The sequence below is a fragment of the Chiloscyllium plagiosum genome, unplaced genomic scaffold (genome assembly GCF_037043375.1).
Source record: "Chiloscyllium plagiosum isolate Xiang-an unplaced genomic scaffold, Cpla_swu_hap1 HiC_scaffold_38, whole genome shotgun sequence".
In the NCBI taxonomy this organism is placed as follows: domain Eukaryota; kingdom Metazoa; phylum Chordata; class Chondrichthyes; order Orectolobiformes; family Hemiscylliidae; genus Chiloscyllium; species Chiloscyllium plagiosum.
Window position 1 is genome coordinate 17,150,473 of NW_028270176.1, and position 18,948 is coordinate 17,169,420.

At 46.4% G+C, this 18,948-nt stretch overlaps 1 protein-coding gene across 3 annotated transcripts in view; it reads right to left on the reverse strand.

The window, feature by feature from the left end:
- LOC122544164 (cell adhesion molecule CEACAM6-like) overlaps nt 1-17,143 on the reverse strand; it is a 68,349-nt gene extending 51,206 nt beyond the window's left edge. For all 3 annotated transcript variants that reach the window (XR_015753701.1, XM_087980994.1, XM_087980995.1), the window contains exons 1-2: nt 16,681-17,143; nt 3,633-3,749 (exon numbers count right to left, since the gene is read on the reverse strand). Coding sequence is in view for 2 of the 3 variants with exons in the window: in XM_087980994.1 (XP_087837120.1) it covers nt 3,633-3,749; nt 16,681-16,732 (169 nt within the window). In the remaining variant the exon portion in view is untranslated. The remainder of the gene's footprint in view (nt 1-3,632; nt 3,750-16,680) is intronic.
- Nucleotides 17,144-18,948: the final 1,805 nt, after the last annotated feature.

Consider the following 18,948-nt stretch of genomic DNA (forward strand, 5'->3'; position numbering starts at 1 on the left):
TCATTATTTAAAGAAACTATTTGGATGAGAATATTGGAGACGTGGTTCATGAGTTTGTACCTCACACTAAAACTGGTGGATTGTTAAGCAGTGAAGAAAATTATTTAAGATTACAACAAGATCTTGATTAATAGGTATGAGGAATAGCAGGGTGGAGTTGAATTCAGATGAATGTGAAGTGTTGCATTTTGGTCAGAGAAGCCAGGGCAGGACTTACACAGTTAATGGGGAGTGCTGTCAAACAGAGACCTGGGGAGGGGCAAGTACCTTGTTCCTTGAAAGTGGTGAAGAAGACATTTGGTACGCTTGCATTTCTCCATGAGAAGATTGAACACAGGAGTTGGGACGTCATGCTACGGCTGTACAAGACTTTGGTAAGGCCACATTTGGAGTCCTGCATAGAGTTCTGGTCACCCTGCTACAGGAAAGGCGTTATTAAGCTGGAAAGGGTGCAAACCATTTACAAGGATGTTACCGAGACTAAAGGGTTCGAGTATAAGGAGAGGCTGGATAGGCTGGGGCTTTTGTCCCTGGAGCGTCGGAGGTTGAGGGGTGACCTTTATAAAATCATGAGGGGCATGGATTTGGTGAATAGACAAGATCCTTTCGCCAGTGTGGGAAAGTCCAAAGCTAGGAGGCATTGGTTTAAGGTGAGAGGGGAAAGATTTAAAAGGGACTTGAGGGGCAATCTTTTCACACAAAGGGTGTGGGAGTATGCATCGAGCTGACAGAGGAAGTGGTAGAGGTGGGTACACTTACAACATTTAAACAACATTTGGACAGGTACACGGTTAGGAGAGGAGCAGAAAAGTGACACGAGTTCAGTTTAGGAAACCTGGTTGGCCCGGACGAGTTAGGCCAAATGTGCTGTACGACTCTATAATTCCATCTGGTGTTGCTCCTGGAATACCCAGGTAATAATCTTCATTGAACCAGCATCAATCTCCTGGCTTGATCGCAACCATAGAGGGCCAGGAGGTGACAGGTAGTGGCTGAATGCAGTTCTGAACACAGCAAACAGCCCTCAACTCATGAAGCGAGAGGGCATCATCTGCAGAGTGTCAAGTGATCGTCGATGTGATCAGAATATGTGGGAAAGAAATTCCCACAGCCAGCACCAGCCTGTGTATATATACAATGTTTCTGATTGATAGGACAATGCATTGAGGTAACATTGCACATGTGTGACACGTTTCTGACTGACTTCACCATTGTAGTACTATTACAGAATATAGAACATTCCAGCGCAGTACAGGCCCTTCGGCCCTCGATGTTGCGCCGATCTATGGAACCCATCTGAAGGAGAAAGTGAGGTCTGCAGATGCTGGAGATCAGAGCTGAAAATGTGTTGCTGGAAAAGCGCAGCAGGTCAGGCAGCATCCAAGGAACAGGAGAATCGACGTTTCGGGCATAATCCCTTCTTCAGGAATGAGGAAAGTTTGTCCAGCAGGCTAAGATAAAAGGTAGGGAGGAGGGACTTGGGGGAGGGGCGTCGGAAATGCGATAGGTGGAAAGAGGTCAAGGTGAGGGTGATAGGTCAGACTGGGATGGGGGCGGAGAGGTCAGGAAGAAGATTGCAGGTTAGAAAGGCAGTGCTGAATTCGATGGATTTGACTGAGACAGGCTGGGGGGAGGGGAAATGAGGAAACTGGTGAAATCCGAGTTCATCCCTTGTGGTTGGAGGGCTCCTAGGCGGAAGATGAGGCGTTCGTCCTCCAGCCGTCTGAACCCATCTGAAGCCCATCTAACCTACACTGTTCCATTTTCATCCATATGTTTATTCAATAACAATTTAAATGCCCTTAACGTTGGTGAGTCTACTCCTGTTGCAGGCAGGGCCTTCCATGCCCCTACTACTCTCTGAGTGAAGAAACTACCTCTGACATCTGTCCTATATCTATCACCCCTCAAGTTAAAGCCATGTCCCCTTATGCTAGCCATCACCATCCGAGGAAAAAGGCTCTCCCTGTCTACCCTATCTAATCCCCAGATGATCTTATATGTCTCTACTAAGACACCTCCCAACCTTCTTCTCTCTAACGAAAATAGCCTCAAGCCCCTCAGCCTTTCCTCATGAGACCTTCCCTCCATACCAGGCAACATCCTAGTATATCTCCTCTGAACCCTTTCTGAAGCTTCCACATCCTTTCTAGAATGTGGTGACAAGAACGATATGTAAAACCCCAAGTGTGGCCGCGCGAGAGCTTTGTACAGCTGCAGTATGACCTCATAGCTCCGCAACTCAATCCCTCTACCAATAAAAGCTCACACACCATTCGTAACAAACCCAATCAACCTGGGTGGCAACTTTCAGGGATCCATACACGTGGATGCCAATATCTCTCTCTGCTCATCTACGCTACCAGGAATCTTACCATTAGCCCAGTACTCTTCATTCCTTTTGCTCCATCCATATCACATATGTCTACAATGTTTCCTACTGACGTCACCATGCATTGTAGTGTCATCACACACATGCACACTGTTTCTGACTGATGTCACCATGTATTGTAGTGTCATCACACACATGCACACTGTTTATGATGACTGCACTGTGCATCATGGTACAATCACTCATCTACACTGTTTCTCATTGACTTCACCGTGCATTGTAGTACCATCACACACATGCACACTGTTTCTGACTGACTTCACCATGCATTGTAGTACCATCACACACATGCACACTGTTTCTGACTGACTTCACCATGCATTGTAGTACCATCACACACATGCACACTGTTTCTGACTGACTTCACCATGCATTGTAGTACCATCACACACATGTACACTGTTTCTGACTGACTTCACCATGCATCATGATACAATCACACATCTACACTGTTTCTGACTGACTTCACCATGCATCATGGTACAATCACACATCTACACTGTTTCTGACTGACTTCACCATGCATCATGGTACAATCACACACATCTACACTGTTTCTGACTGACATCACCATGCATTGTTGTCCCATCACACACATGTACACTGTTTCTGACTGACTTCACCATGCATCATGGTACAATCACACATGTACACTGTTTCTGACTGACTTCACCATGTATTGTAGTACCATCACATGTGTACTCAGCAAGGCCTCTGTCATCCAACAGCTACAGCCTGATGGTCACTGTTGCTGGCCTGGCACCTGTATTTGGACCCTCATGAATAATTTGTTCTCTGTTACCCCAAAATATCAGAGACTTCCACAACAGGGATCTGTTAGATTAGATTACTTACTTACAGTGTGGAAACCGGCCCTTCAGACCAACATATCCACACCGAAGAGCAACCCACCCAGACTCATTCCCCTACATTTACCCCTTCACCTAACACTACAGGCAATTTAGCCTGGCCCATTCACCCTAACCTGCACATCTTTGTGATGTGGGAGGAAACCGGAGCAAACCCACACAGACACGGGGAGAACGTGCAAACTCCACACAGACAGTCGCCAGAGGCTGGAATTGAACCCGGGTTTCTGGCGCTGTGAGGCAGCAGTGCTAACCACTGTGCCACCGTGCCGCCCATAAGGAAGACGTCACAGGGCAACTTAGCTCGGTCTCCATAATCAGACCTTGGAGAGCTGCAGTCGAATCAGCCCACACAAGGGTATTGTACTTACCCAAATCCCCATCTCCGCTGCCTACCATAGGCATCAGCTCCGCTGAAAGAGAAGTGTTGGCCCTGACAGTCACAGGTATCAGACTGTCTCGTAGCTCAAGTGGAGAGACATACAGCTCTGCCAAGGAAACAAGATATCATTAAAGAAGACAGTGAAATATGAGACAATATAAAGTGACAGTCCTTTTGTTGTCCTTCAGAATCCCATGGTACCTTCTTTCGCCAGCTGCAACAACAAACAATTTGAGAAAGTGAAACTTACTAACAGTCATTAATAAGTAGACAATTATTAGAATCCAAGCCAAACCATGTGACAGTTCATCCATTCTAATACTGAGAAAGCTTCAGGATTCGTTGCAACCACTTTCATAGCTGGTTCCCACAGTTGCAATGCTATTTGGACAAATTACTGTTCACGTTTGCACCCAAACTGCCTGGATGCTCATCTCTTGTGTCAGAACCTGCCAGGCCACTGACCAATTGTTGCATGAAGTGAAAATCTGATGTACATCACTCCCTTGATATTGATGTCATTTCTGAATCCCATGCCTGTACAGTTAAAAATGCGGATCAAGAGATTCTTATTTGCAGTTATATGTTCTTCCTTAGTCGAAATGTGTGGTGCTGGAAAAAGCACAGCAGGTCAGGCAACATCAGAGGAGCAGGAGATTTGACGTTTCGGGCAGAAGTCCTTCATCGGAATGTGGAGGGGTAAGGGGGCCGAGAGATAAATAGGAGGGTGAAAGGGGGGAGGTGGGTGGGATGGTGATAGGTGGATGTAGGTGGGAGGTGATTGTGATAGATCGGTGGGGAGGATGGAGCAGATAGTTGGGATGGAAGATGGACAGGTCAAGACAGCAGTTGGGGGCTTGGATCCGGGATGAGGTGGAGGGAGGCGCGATTTCGAAACTGGTGAAGTTGATGCTGATGCCCTGGGATTGGAGAGTCCTGAGGCGGAAGATGAGGTGTTCTTCCTCCAGACATCAGGCGGCTAGGATTTAGCAATGGAGGAGGCCCAGGACTTGGCAGAGCGGGAGGGGAGAGTTGAAGTGGCCAGCCACAGGGCGGTGGGATTGCAGGGTGCATGTGTCACAGAGATGGTCCCTGAAAAATTCCACATGTTGGCGTCCTGTCTCCCCATCAAGAGCAACAGACACAGTGGATGAGGTGGATGGATGTGCAGGAAAATCTCTGCCGGGGATGGAAGGATCCCTTAGGGCCCTGGATGGAGGTGACGAGGGAGGTGTGGGTGCAGGTTTTGTACCTCGTGAGGTGGCAAGGGAAGTTGCCGGTGTGGAAGGTGGGTTGGTAGGAGGGCGTGGACAAGGGAGTCACAGAGGGAATAGTCTCTGCGGAATGCTGATAGGGGTGGGGAGGGAAATGTATTTTTGTTGGTAGGGTTTGACTGTAGGTTGTGGAAATGGCAGAGAATAATGCGTTAAATCCAGAGATTGGTGGAAGGGGAGGACCAGGGGATTCTATCCTAGTTGCAGTTGGAGGGGTGGGGTTCAAGGGCAGAGGCGCGGGAAGTTGGAGGAGATGCGATGGAGGGCATTGTTGACTACATGGAAGGGGAAATTAATGTTCTTGAAATAGCAGGCCATCTGGGATGTCCTGGAGTGGAATTGTTCTTCCTGGGAGCCGGTGCGGCGGAGGCGGAGGAATTGGGAATAACGGATCGCATTTTTAGAGGAGCAGGAGTGCGGGAGGAAGTGCAGAGAAGGTCGCTGTGGGAGTCGGTGGGTTTGAAATAGACGACTGTGTTGATGACCGGTTACCAGAGATGGAGATGGAGAGGTCCGGGAAGGGGAGGGAGGTGCCCGAGATGACCCATGTGAACTTGAGGTCAGGCTGGAAGGTGTTGGCAAAGTTGATGAGCTGTTCAACCTCCTCATGAGAGCACGAGGTGGTGCCAAGGCAGTCATTGGTGTAACAGAGGAAAAGGTGGGAGATGGTACTGATGTAACTGTAGTAGAAGGACATTGAAAAGTGTGGCGCTGGAAAAAGCACAGAAGGCCAGGCTCTTTAGGCCACATGGATTAATGTCTTACACAGTTTAGTGTGGTAGAAATCATGGAACTGCTCAGGACTGTAACCTTTAACCTTTGTAACCCTTGTAACCTTTGGAAGCTTTGAATATGAGCAGTTGGGCTTTTGACATCATTTTCAGAACGGATTTAAGACAATGCAAATCATTCTGAGGTGATCCACTTGGAAAGAAGGAGCAAGAAAGACTTAAAAGAGACCTAAGGGGCAACTTTTTTCACAGAGAGTGGTGTGTGTATGGAATGAGCTACCAGAGGAAGTGGTGGAAGCTGGTACAATTACAGCATTTAAAAGGCACCGGGTTGGGAATATGAATAGGAATGGTTTAGAGGGATATCCTGTTCATTCGTGATGAAGGGCTTTTGCCTGTAACATTGATTTTCCTGCTCCTCAGATTCTGCCTGACCTGCCGTGCTTTTTCCAGCTCTAATCTCGACTCTGACCTCCAGTATCTGCAGTCCTCACCTTTTCCTTCGAGGGATATCCACCAAATGCTGACAAATGGGACTAGATTAATTTAGGATATCTGATCAGCATGGGTGATTTGGGCCGAAGGGTCTGTTTACATCTCTATGGCTCCATGATTAAGACAAGGGAGTGCTCAATGAATGGCAGGACATTGAGAAACTCAAAGGAACACAGGAATCTTGGGGGCCCTTGTCCACAGATCCCAGTAGGTGGCAGCACAACTTAAGAAGGTGTTTAGGAAGGGTTGCTTTTGTCAGTCATGGCACAGATTATTTGCACAGGGAGGTCATGTTGGAGCAACACAGCCCTTTGGTTAGGTTACAGCTGTGTGCAGTTGTGGTCCCCACATCATTGGAAGGATATGATTGCAGTGGAGGGGGGTGCAGGGGAGGTGCTCCAGGGTGTTGCCTGGGGTGGACTATTTCACCAAGGAAGAGAGGCTGGATAAGATTGGGTTGTTTTCCTTGGAGCTGAGAAGTCTGAGACTGGTCTGGATAGAAGATTACAAGGGGGATGGGCAGGGTGGATAGAAGGCAGCTGTCCCTCTTCGTCAAAGGGGGCATAATTTGATTTGATTTGATTTATTATTGTCGCACGTACCAAGGTACAGCGAGAAATGGTGTCCAATTTGCTTTACAGACAGATCATACTGTACAAGTGCATCAGGGTAAGAGAACAAAGTGCAGGAGACAGCCTTAGAGCTGCTGAGAAGGAGCAGAGGGAGATCAATATTAACATTAATGAGGTCTGTGCAAAAAGTCTGATCATTGTGAAGTGAAAGGCAGGAGGTATAGAAGGTATTTGAGGGAAACCTTTTTTACCCAGAAGGTGATTGGGGGATCTGGAAAGCACTGCTTGGGAGGGTAGTTGAGGAAGGAACCCTCACAACCATTAAAAAGGACTTGGTTGAGCAAGACAGTGTCAGAATATTCAAGGTTATGGACCAAGTGATGGAAAGTGGGCCGAATGTAGGTAGTAGTATATTTGATGGGCTGAAGGACCTCATCTGTACAGGTCGTTCTGCTGTAAAGCATGTTTCATTAATACGAATTCACTATAACAAGATTGACAAATTGGGACACTGTTTCTATAGAGGGAAGTTTTAAAGCCTGCATTGTTTAGAATGAGATCCCGGCTCTATTAGTTTAACTGGTGTTGCGATTTCCATATAACACGAGAATGGAACTGCCGCATTATAGCAGAACCGACTGTACTGTACAATTCTACAATTCAATGATAATGTAACTGGCCCAATCATATCCTTCCTCTGGCAATAAGAGGTGTCGATCACGGGCTGGGAATCCTATCGCGTTTCTTGCCTCCCCAAAGCTCTCATCTGGCTCAAGTCACGGAAATAACCCTCATTTGCCTCCTGAGTATTTGCAGTAGAGAAGGAGGCCATTCAGGCCATCACGAGTGCACCAGTCAAAAACAACCCAATTGCACTCATCTCATTCTCCAGCCTTTGACCTATGGAGGCATTTGCAACACTAAAAACGTTTCACAAGGATGTCACCAGGATCGGATGGTTTGAGTTATCAGGAGAGGCCGGATTAGCTGGGACCTTTTTCACTGGAGTGTAAGAGGTTGATTAGATTAGATTACTTACAGTGTGGAAACAGGCCCTTCGGCCCAACAAGTCCACACTGACCCGCCGAAGCGCAACCCACCCACACCCCTACATTTACCCCTTTTAACCTAACACTACGGGCAATTCAGCGTGGCCAATTCACCTGACCCTGCACATCTTTGGAGTGTGGGAGGAAACCGGAGCACCCGGAGGAAACCCACGCAGACACGGGGGAGAATGTGCAAACTCCACACAGTCAGTCGCCTGAGTCGGGAATTGAACCCGGGTCTCTGGCGCTGCGAGGCAGCAGTGCTAACCACTGTGCCACCGTGCCGCCCACAGTTGAGGGGTGCCCTTGTAGAGGCTTATAAAGTCATGAGGGGCACAGGTCAGGTGAATAGCCAAAGTCTTTCCCCTAGGCTGGGGGAGTTCAAAACCAGTGGGCATGATTTAAAGCTGAGAGGGACCTGAGGGACGACTTTTTCACACAGTGTGGCAAGTGTAGAATGAACCGTCAAAGGAATTGGTAGATGCAGGTACAGTTGCAACACGTAAAAAGACATTTGGATAAGAACATGAATAGGAAAGGTTGAGAGAGATATGGGCCAAATGCAAGTGAATGGCATTTGTTTAGTCTGGGAAACATGGTCAGCATGGATGGGTTGGAGCAAAGGAAAGAGTCTATTTCCACACTGTATGACTCTATGACTTTATGACCCAACTGACTATCTGGGCACAGCAGCACATGGCATCTCCATTACTACCATATTGCCCTATGAGTGCCACCCTGACCTGGAGCTACAGTGACCATCCCCTTTTGGACAAAACCCTCATACCCCCTTTCCTCACAGCTCTGTGGGTGGATTGGCACCACGTGGATGGCATCAGAGTTTACCACCTCCTTCTCGGGGCTGATTAAGGCATGGTGGCAAGCATTGGGTAAGCCACAAAGCGCAAGATTAAAACGGAAAGGGACACTGCTTACCAAAGACTTGCAAAGTGATGGTGGCTGTTCTTGGAGCACTCAAACCTGCAAATTGTGTATTTCCCACGAACCCAAAGTGTCACCGACTTTAGCAGGAGGGATCAATTCGGGAGGAATAACTCAGTGCGTTCAGCGTAATCATTACTTGCCACAGCAATGCCAGGGTACTTTTCCCCACAAAGTTCCAGTTCCCACTGATCACTGTGGATGAGAGCACCATTGGGAAAAATGCATTACCTCTGGCCAACACATCAATCTGCTTGTTTTATGTTGTGCCAGTATGAGAAAGCTGAGGGAAAAGAAGCTTATTAGAGGAAGTCAAGAGAAACAGAGCAACGTTACACAACATATATGTTTGTAACATGATGATACTGCCATCATTTCATTGGGAAGGCAATGACCACTAATCGACAGATCTGAGTAATGTTCTGGGAGCTCAAGTTTGAATCTCACCTAGGAATTTTTTTTTAAAGATCTGGAGTTAGGATTGTAATTGTCAGTTGTCAAAAGTTGTAAGTTGTTGGGGGAAATCCCCATCTAGTTAATGGACAGCCTTTGGGGAAGAAAATTGCTGTCCTCACCTGGTCTGGCCTGCACATGACTCCAGACCAATGACAATGCAGGTTATCCTTCTGGTCAGTTAGGAATGGGCTATAAAAGTTGGCCTAGCCAGCAACACCCAAAGCACAAAGAACAAAGAAAATTTACAGCCCAGAAACAGGCCCTTCGGCCCTCCAAGCCTGAGCCGATCCAAATCCACTGTCTAAACCTGTCGCCCAATTCATTAGCATCTGTATCCCTCTGCTCCCCACTTACTCATGTATCTGTCCAGATGCATCTTAAATGAATCTACCGTACCTGCCTCTACCAGCTCTGCTGGCAACACGTTCCAGACACCTACCACCCTCTGTGTGTAAAGTACTTACCGCGTGTATCCCCCTTAAACTTTTCACCTCTCACCTTGGATGCGTGACCTCTCGTTATTGAATCCCTTACCCTGGGGAAAAAGCTTATCTCTATCCACCCTGTCTATACCCTTCATGATATTGTAAACCCCAATCAGGTCCCCTCTCAATCTCTTTTTGTCTAATGAAAACAAACCCAACCTATTCAACCTCTCTTCATAGCTAGCACCTTCCATACCGGGCAACATCCCCGTAAACCTTCTCTGCACCCTCTCCAAAGCGTCCACATCCTTTTGGTAAGAAGTACCCTGACCTTTTTTGGTACCCTCTCCAAAGCATCCACATCCCATGAATAAAGATAATCAGAAATAATGATGTTCGTTCATTGTCACTTGGTATCCTGTCCCTTCAGACATCGAAACGCAATAACGTTTCCTCACTTGCTGATATTAATAAGTGAACAGCTACCGCAGGTAGATAGCTTTCTCACTCCCAGGACAGTGCCTTGCCAGTCCTTCAGTCACTGACAGCCCTTTCTGTTGCCCAGAATGCTGTGGAAGGTAATGGGTTAATGCTGAAGGCTGCATTGATCTCTGCTGTATCTGATGCTGGAGGTAAGGACTTGGGTATAGAGAAAAGAGAGAGCAACTGGTGGGTTGAAAACCGATAAGCGGGTCCATACAGACTTAACCATACTTCAGGCTGTAACTTGGATTTGAATCATTCTCATACAATAAATACATTGTCTTCTCTTTTAGTACCAGAAATGAATTCGACCTTTAGACCCCATCAAGCAAAGGGAATGTTGACACCACATGACCACCAACTGGTAGATGGTAGCAATTGGTATCGGGGGACACAGAGCAGCTCAACATAGAAAATAGGAGAAGGAGGCGAGAATTGGAGCTTGAGTAGGCTATTCATAGCATCCCTACAGTGTGGAAACAGGTCATTTGGCCCAATAAGTCTATACCCAGCCTCAGAAGAGTAACCCACTCCTCCTACTCCAGATTTACAAGGATGTTGCCAGGGTTGAAGGATTTGAGCTATAGGGAGAGGCTTAACAGGCTGGGGCTGTTTTCCCTGGAGCGTCGGAGGCTGAAGGGTGACCTTATAGAGGTTTACAAAATTATGAGGGGTATGGATAGGATAAATAGACAAAGTCTTTTCCCTGGGGTCGGGGAGTCCAGAACTAGAGGGCATAGGTTTAGGGTGAGAGGGGAAAGATATAAAAGAGACCTAAGGGGCAACTTTTTCATGCAGAGGGTGGTACGTGTATGGAATGAGCTGCCAGAGGAAATGGTGGAGGCTGATACAATTGCAACATTTAAGAGGCATTTGGAAGGGTATATGAATAGGAAGGGTTTGGAGGGATACGGGCCGGGTGCAGGCAGGTGGAATTAGATGGGGTTGGGATATCAGGTCGACATGGACGGGTTGGACCGAAGGGTCTGTTTCCATGCTGTACATCTCTATGACTCTATGACTAATGCACCTAATCTACACAGCCCTGAACACTATGGGGAATTTAGCATGGCTAATTCACCTAACCTGCACATCTTTGGACTGTGGGAGGAAACCCACACAGACACGGGGCGAATATGCAAACTCCATGCAGTTGCCCAAGGCTGGAATTGAACTCAGGTCCCTGGTACTGCAAGGCAGCAGTGCTAACCAATGAGCCACTATGCTGCCCATATTAGATCCTTCAAACATGCTCTGCAATTCAATATGATCATGACTGATCATCCAACTCAATCCCCTAATTCCGCTTTCTCCACTTGAGCCTCTTAATCTGAAGGATTTTTTCGCTGGAGCATAAGAGGCTGAGAGATGACCTTGTAAAGGTTTATAAAAGTGACCTTTATAAGGTGGCACGGTGGCTCAGTGGTTAGCACTGCTACCTCACAGCACCAGAGACCTGGTTCAATTCCTAACTCGGGCAGCTGTCTGTGTGGCGCTTACACATTTGCCCCATGCCTACCTGAGTTTCCGCCCACAATCTAAACGTGTGCAGGTTAGGTGAATTGGCCATGCTAAATTACCCATAGTGTTCAGGGATGTGTAGGTTAAGTGCATTGGTCAGGGGTTAATTTGGAGTCATAGGGTAGGGGACTGGGTCTGGCTGGGATTTTCTTCATAAGGTCAGTGTGAACGTGTTGAGGCCCGAATAGCCTGTTTCCAAACTGTAGGGACTGTATAATGAGGGATATAGATAAGGTGAATGGGAGGAGTTGTTTCCCTGGGGTGAGGGCTTTCAAGATGAGCAGCATATTTTTAAAATGAAAGAAAAAAGATTTTAAAAAGACACGATGGGTAATTTTGTTTACACACAGTAGTGGATGCAGATACAGTTATACATTTGAGAGACATTTGGATGAATTAATGAATAAGAAATGTTTGGAGGGATATCGATCAAGTGCTGGCAGGTGGGACTAGTTCAGCTTGGGACTGTGGTTGGCATGGACAGGTTGGACCGAAGGACCTGTTTCCGTACTGTACGACTCTAGACTCCATAGCTATACCGAAATTCATCTTGAAAACATTCACTGTCTTGGCCTCAAGCACTATCTGTGGCAGAGAATTCCACAGGCTCACCCACACGATGGGTGAAGCAACTTCTCCTTATCTCAGTCCAATACGGTCTACCCCAGATCCTTAAACTGTGAGCTGAAAATGTGTTGCTGGAAAAGCGCAGCAGGTCAGGCAGCATCCAAGGAACAGGAGAATCGACGTTTCGGGCATAAGCCCTTCTTCAGGAATGAGGAAAGTGTGTCCAGCAGGCTAAGATAAAAGGTAGGGAGAGGTAGCCCTTTCCTCATTCCTGAAGAAGGGCTTATGCCCGATACGTCGATTCTCCTGCTCCTTGGATGCTGCCTGACCTGCTGCGCTTTTCCAGCAACACATTTTCAGCTCTGATCTCCAGCATCTGCAGCCCTCACTTTCTCCTTAAACTGTGAGCCCTAGTTTTGCAGTAATTATTCAGTTAATTATTTTACTTGATAAACATTTTTCAAATCATGAACTAACACGCATTGCATTGAGTACTGCTCACTCGACCTGGAGATTGTCAGGGAGCGGGGAATCTGAAAGGAAAATCGGACAGAATACAAAAGCAAAGCTGGTTATGGCAAAGATGCAAATCAAAGTGGAAAGCAGCAGAAATAAATCCTGGACTCAACCGGGGCCAATTTGCAGAATTGTGTCAGAACGGCCAAGTTAAAATCATTCTCTCGCAATAAGATATGAGAATGGAAGATGCGACAGGAAGCAAAAAGATGAAATAATTGTCAGGACAAGCACAGTGCTGTAACATGATGAATGTTAGGAACTGAATATGAAAGGATATTCAGCATCTCGGAAGGACAAACGAGAGAACAAAGCTGGAGAGGGTGGGGTGCTGCTGATAGGAAAGGGTGGAATCAGTATATCAGTAATCATGGTTTTTGTGACACAATGGCAGTGGCCCTACCTCTGAACCAGAAGGCCTGGATTCAAGACCGACTTGAAACTGATGGAGGATTGGAGTCACACAGTGTGAAAATGGACTCGATGGTCCAAGTTATCCATGCCAACTAGGTATCCTAAAGTGAACACGTCCCATTCATCTGTGTGTTTGGCCCGTATCTCTCATTTTCCTATTCATTAAAAGTGTGAATCAAGAAAAATATCAGCCTTCACTATGGGCTGGACAGACAGTTGCTGTGTGGGTCCTTGTGGCACACTGGTAATATCACTATGTCTGAGTCCAAAGGCTCCAGGTTCAAGTCCCACCTGCTCCAAAGGTGACAAGATTGAATAGAAATCTCGATAAGTGACAGAGAAAGGGCAATGACAGTGTCTTTGCCTTCAAGTTCGATTTGTTGCAGGGGTGTTTACCCACAATGGTTGATTGTGGGGAGGAAAGTGTCTGTATGTACAGTTGATTCCTATTTGGAGCAACGAGGGAGCAGTTCCGGCAGAAAAGTCATATTGGATTCAAAACATGAGCTCAATCACTCTCACCACAGATGCTACCAAATCTACTGAGATTCTCCTGCACTGTCTGTTTTTATATCCAGCATCCGCACTATTTTGCTTTGGATGGAAGTTAGACTGACTGGCTTGCAATTATCTGGTCAGTCTTGTTAGGGACCTGACCCCCTCAAAACATTAAGAAGATAGCCCAGACCCAAATTTTCATAGTTTCTTAAAATTATATTCCCTACAGTGTGGAAACAGACCCTTTGGCCCAACAGGTCTACGAAGACCCTCCAAAGAGTAACCCAGACGCATTCCCCTACATTTACCCCTGACTACTGGACCTAGACAACATATCCCCGATGGCTATGGGACAATTTAGCATGGCCAATTCACCCTAACCTACACATCCCTGGGCACTATGGGACAATTTAGCACGGCCAATTCACCCTAACCTACACATCCCTGGGCACTATGGGACAAATTAGCATGGCCAATCCACCCTAACCTACACATCCCTGGGCACTATGGGACAACTTAGCATGGCCAATCCGCCCTAACCTGCACATCCCTGGACACTTTGGGACAACTTAGCATGGCCAATCCACCCTAACCTGCACATCTTTGGATTGTGGGACGAAACCAGAGCATCCAGAGGAAACCCACACAGACACAGGGGGAATGTGCAAACTCCACACAGACAGTTGCCCCGAGGCTGGAATCGAACCCAGGTCCCTGGTGCTGTGAGGCAGTAGGGTTAACCACTGAGTCACTGTGTTGCCTTAGCTGTTCTGGCAGATGTAAGGTGAATATCCCAGGAATGATGCAGCTGGTCAAACCACATGGCTTCCAGTAAAACAGAGTGTATTTACACACCAGCGAATGGAACTCAAACAAAAGATTGTTTTGTTTTGGGATGGCACAGTGGGTTAGCACTACTGCCTCACCGCGCCAGAGACCCGGGTTCAATTCCAGCCTGGGGTGACTGTCTGTGTGGTGTTTGCACATTCTCCCCGTGTCTGCGTGGGTTTCCTCTGGGTGCTCCGGTTTCCTCCCACAGTCCAAAGATGCGTAGGTCGGGTGAATTGGCCATAGTGTTAGGTGCATTAATCAGAGGGAGATGGGTCTGGGTGGGTTGCTCTTCGGAGGGTCATAGTCATAGAGATGTACAGCACAGAAACAGGCCCTTCGGTCCAACCCGTCCATGCTGACCAGATATCCCAATCCAATCTAGTCCCACCTGCCAGCACCCGGCCCATATCCCTCCAAACCATTCCTATTCATATACCCATCCAAATGCCTCTTAAGTGTTGCAATTGTACCAGCCCCCACCACTGTGTGGACGTGTTGGGCTGAAGGGCCTGTTTCCACACTATAGGGAGTCTAATCTAATCTAACAAACAGAATTTAGAAAACAGTCATTTGAAAACCGAACTGACTCACTCGCAACTTAATGATGCCACTCCAGTTTCCTGCAACATCCCCATAAACACAACCCCTTGGAAAAAAGTTGAATTCAAACCCAAGTTCTTACAAGAGAATGTCAGAGAGAGAGAGAGAGTCAGAGACAGATGATTTTCCAGGAATCATTTTTGAAGCATGGGACCTCTTTTCACTGTAGCTGCTTCCCTGTTCCCAGCAGTTTCTAACTGCTAAAACTAAACTAAACTAGGAAAAAAAATCCCTGGACTGGGAGAACTGGCCACTCCCCTTTTATTGTACAACTGTTTAAAAAAAACATCTAAAAGCCTCTTCCCTGATTGTTGCCTTAGGCAGTATCTGTTAGGTCCGTTACCCCAGACAAATCAGAACCTCTGCCTTTTACAACCCCACTTGTAAAAAAAAAACAAGGGCAAAGTAACTTGTAAAAGGAGCAGCATTGTCACACTCCCTTGTTAAACGAAGGTACAACATTGGTAATTTCTTTTTTGATGGGGCTAGCATGGGGAAATCGTGTGCTCTGTGAAATGGGTTACCGCCTCGCTTCAAGGCTTTTTTTTTTAATTCTCTTGGATCTTACCCCTTCACCAATTCCCATTACGACTCCGAAGGGTGGTAGAGGAGAAGCTTTTTACCAAAGACGTGCAGAGCGATGGTGGCTGCTGTCTGACTGCTCCCTTGTGGAAGCACATAAACTGTGAACTGTGTACTTCCCCGCTGTTGTGCTGCGTGGCCCACTTCAGCAGGAAGGATCCCTGAAGGAGGACTAACTCCACACGCTCCCTGTAATCGATACCTGGTGCCACGGTGAACCTGATCCACATCAGGATGCTTTTCTCCCTGAAGTTCCAGCTCCCAGTGCTCATCAGAGCTGATGGTTCCACTGGGAAAAACACATCGCCTTGAACTCTCACGTCTATCTGCCTCTTTCCTACCTGGCTTGGTAAGTCTTGGCGATAAGAACATAGAACATAGGACAGTCCAGCACAGTACAGGCCCTTCAGTCCTTGATATTGTGCCGACCCTTTATCCTACACTAAGATCTAACTGGCCTACATACCCTCCATTTTACCATCTATGTGTCTATCTAAGAGTCGCTTAAATGTCCCTAATGTCTCTGACTCGACTACCACTGCTGGGCAGTGCATTCCACACACCCAACACTCTGCGTAAAGAATCTACCTCTGACATCTCCTCCAAACCTTCCTCCAATCACGTTAAAATTATGTCCCCTCGTGATAGTGATTTCTGCCTGAGGAAAAAAATCTCTGAATATTCCCTTTCAACATCGTGTCCACCTCTATCGCGTCACCTTTCATCCTTCTTCACTCCAATGAGAAAAGCCCTAGCTCCCTCACTTTTTCTTCATAACACAAGCCCTCCAGTACAGGCAGCAGCCTGGGAAATCTCCTCTCGAATGCTTCCAAATCTTTTCGATCATGAGGTGACCAGAACTGAACACAATATTCCAATTGTGGTCTAAACAAGGATCTAGAGAGCTGAGGAAAAGTAAATCGCATCATCATTTCAATAAAGCAGATACAGCTGGTTAAAAATCCACATGGTAAATGGCATTTCTCAATCCTGCATCCAAACCTGACATTCTCTGACAATCTCTTACTGTCTTGTCTCTTCCCATCAAAGGGGAGAAATAACAGGAGGAAATGGTCCTCACCTTGCGTGATCAATAAGCAGACTGCGACCACAGTTATTGGCCATCTCACCATCTTGAGAGGGCAGCTCTGGTGCCTGGGAACACCCGGTGACTGATCCACGTTTTCCAGTGACTGATCCACGTTTTCCAGTCTACTCAACACTTCAGGCAAGTCAGTTTTCAATCCTCAAATGCTCATCGGACCAGGTCCTGCTGGCTTCAGGGGCAATTCATTCCCCAGAATGGGAATTTCAAACAAAAAAAAATCAATTCTTGAAATTGGGAAGGAAAGTCATTTTAACTTCAAAGGCAGTGATCATTCTTCAGAAAATGCTTGTTTCGATCCTCGAAAAGCAAGCTCTGAAATGCATTGCCTGAAGGGCGGTAAGTTTAAAGCAATTGCATAAGAAAGCACTTTAAACAGGAAGAATGTTGTGGTTTTCGAAGGTGGTGGCTTGTTTCGGGTAATGTCACTGAAGCAGTAATTTCACCACCCTACCTAATGCTCTTTACGCAAATCCAAAGACTAGCAAACAGTGAAATCTGAACTCAACAAAAACGACCCTTCCAACTCAGCGAGCGAACTTACATCCAGCACCTCAACCTGAGCTACAAATCTTCTCAAAACTCGCTTGAACTCAATAAACTTTGGAATTAAAAACTAGTCTGGTTGCCACATGACAGGAAGGATGTGGAGACTTTGGAGTGGGTGCAGAAGAAGTCCTTTAGGATGCTGCCTGGATTAGAGGGCATGAGGTATAAAGAGAGGCTAGAAAAACTCTCTTGAGAAGTGGACGCTGAGGGGAGACTTGGTAGAAGTCTATACAATTATGAGGTGCATCAATAGGGTTGACAGTGAGAATCTTTTTTTTTGCCCAGAGTTGAAATGTCTAAAACTCGGGGGCATGTATTTAAGGCTGGGAGGGGGATTGTTCAAAGGAGGTGTGAGGGGCAAGTTTTTTTTACACAGAGATGAGAGGTGGCTGGAATGCATGGCATGGGTGGTGATGGAGGCAGATACGATGGGGCATTAAGGGGCTTTTAGATAAGCACGTGAATATTCAAGGGATGGAGGTATATGGACCTAAGGCAGGTCGAAGGGATTGGTTTTAATTCAGTGTCGTGTTCAGCACAGCATTGTGGGCCGAAGGGCCTGTTTCCATGCTGTACAGTTCTATGTTTTATGTTCCAATGTTCATCATATAAATATTATCTGAAAAAAATAATCTGTTTCACTAATGTCTTTTCGGGAAAGGAAATCTGCCTTGCTTGTCTACTCTGGCCTCCATCTGACTCTAGACCAAATGTTATCTGTTTGACTCTCAACTGCCCTCATATCCCTTGAACACATTAAGACTGTAAGACCATAACGCAACAGAAATGGCCCCTCAAGCCTATTCCACCATTTATTAGGATCGTGGTTGATCTCACGTTCCTTATGTCTACTTTCCTGCCCTAACCCTGCAACCTTTGGTTCCCCGAGGGATCAAAACTCTACCTGGCTCAGCCTTAAAAATTCAAAGGAACTCTGTAGCAAAGAGTTGTAAAAACTCACAGCTCTCTGAGAGAAGAAATTCCTCCTCCTCTCAGTCTTGAATTGCGGTCCCTTTATTCAGTGGTTCTGACCTCTGGTCCCAGAATCTCCAATGAGGGTAAACATTCTTTCAGCATTTACCCTAGATCAGTATTGTAATGACCATCTTCAGTTGCTTCATCAATGAGCCTCTGCTAACATAGGATCAGAATGGTGCCCTGCTCTATGATGTGTACATATTGCTTCAAGCCATTGGGAACTGCACAGTTTCTGACGTTACTGTGCCCACTTGCATTAAGAAAAAGACAACATCCAAGTCCAGATAACATTTGTACGCAAAAGTGCCAAGTACTATTTCCATCAAACTAATAAAACATTCAGTATCAGATCTCTACCCTCCCAATCATCAACTGAAATTTATTTCAAATTTGACATTGATCTGAAATTTAATATTAATCCAGCATTTGACATTGAGATGTAACTGATCTCCCATTTGACATTGATCTGCAATTGATGTGAAATTTCAGTGGGCCAGCTATGTAAACTCTGCGGATGCAAGAATGGGTCAGAAATTCAGCGTTCAGTGGTGAATCACTGACTTTCTGACTGACTAAAGCGTTTCACCATCTACAAGCCAGAAATGTGATGGAAATCTATCCCCATCCCTGACTGAGCCCCTGACAGGCCAGAAGACCAAATCAAACCAGACCATTTGATCTGTGTCCTATAAACCAAATACCACCTCCTCAAATATA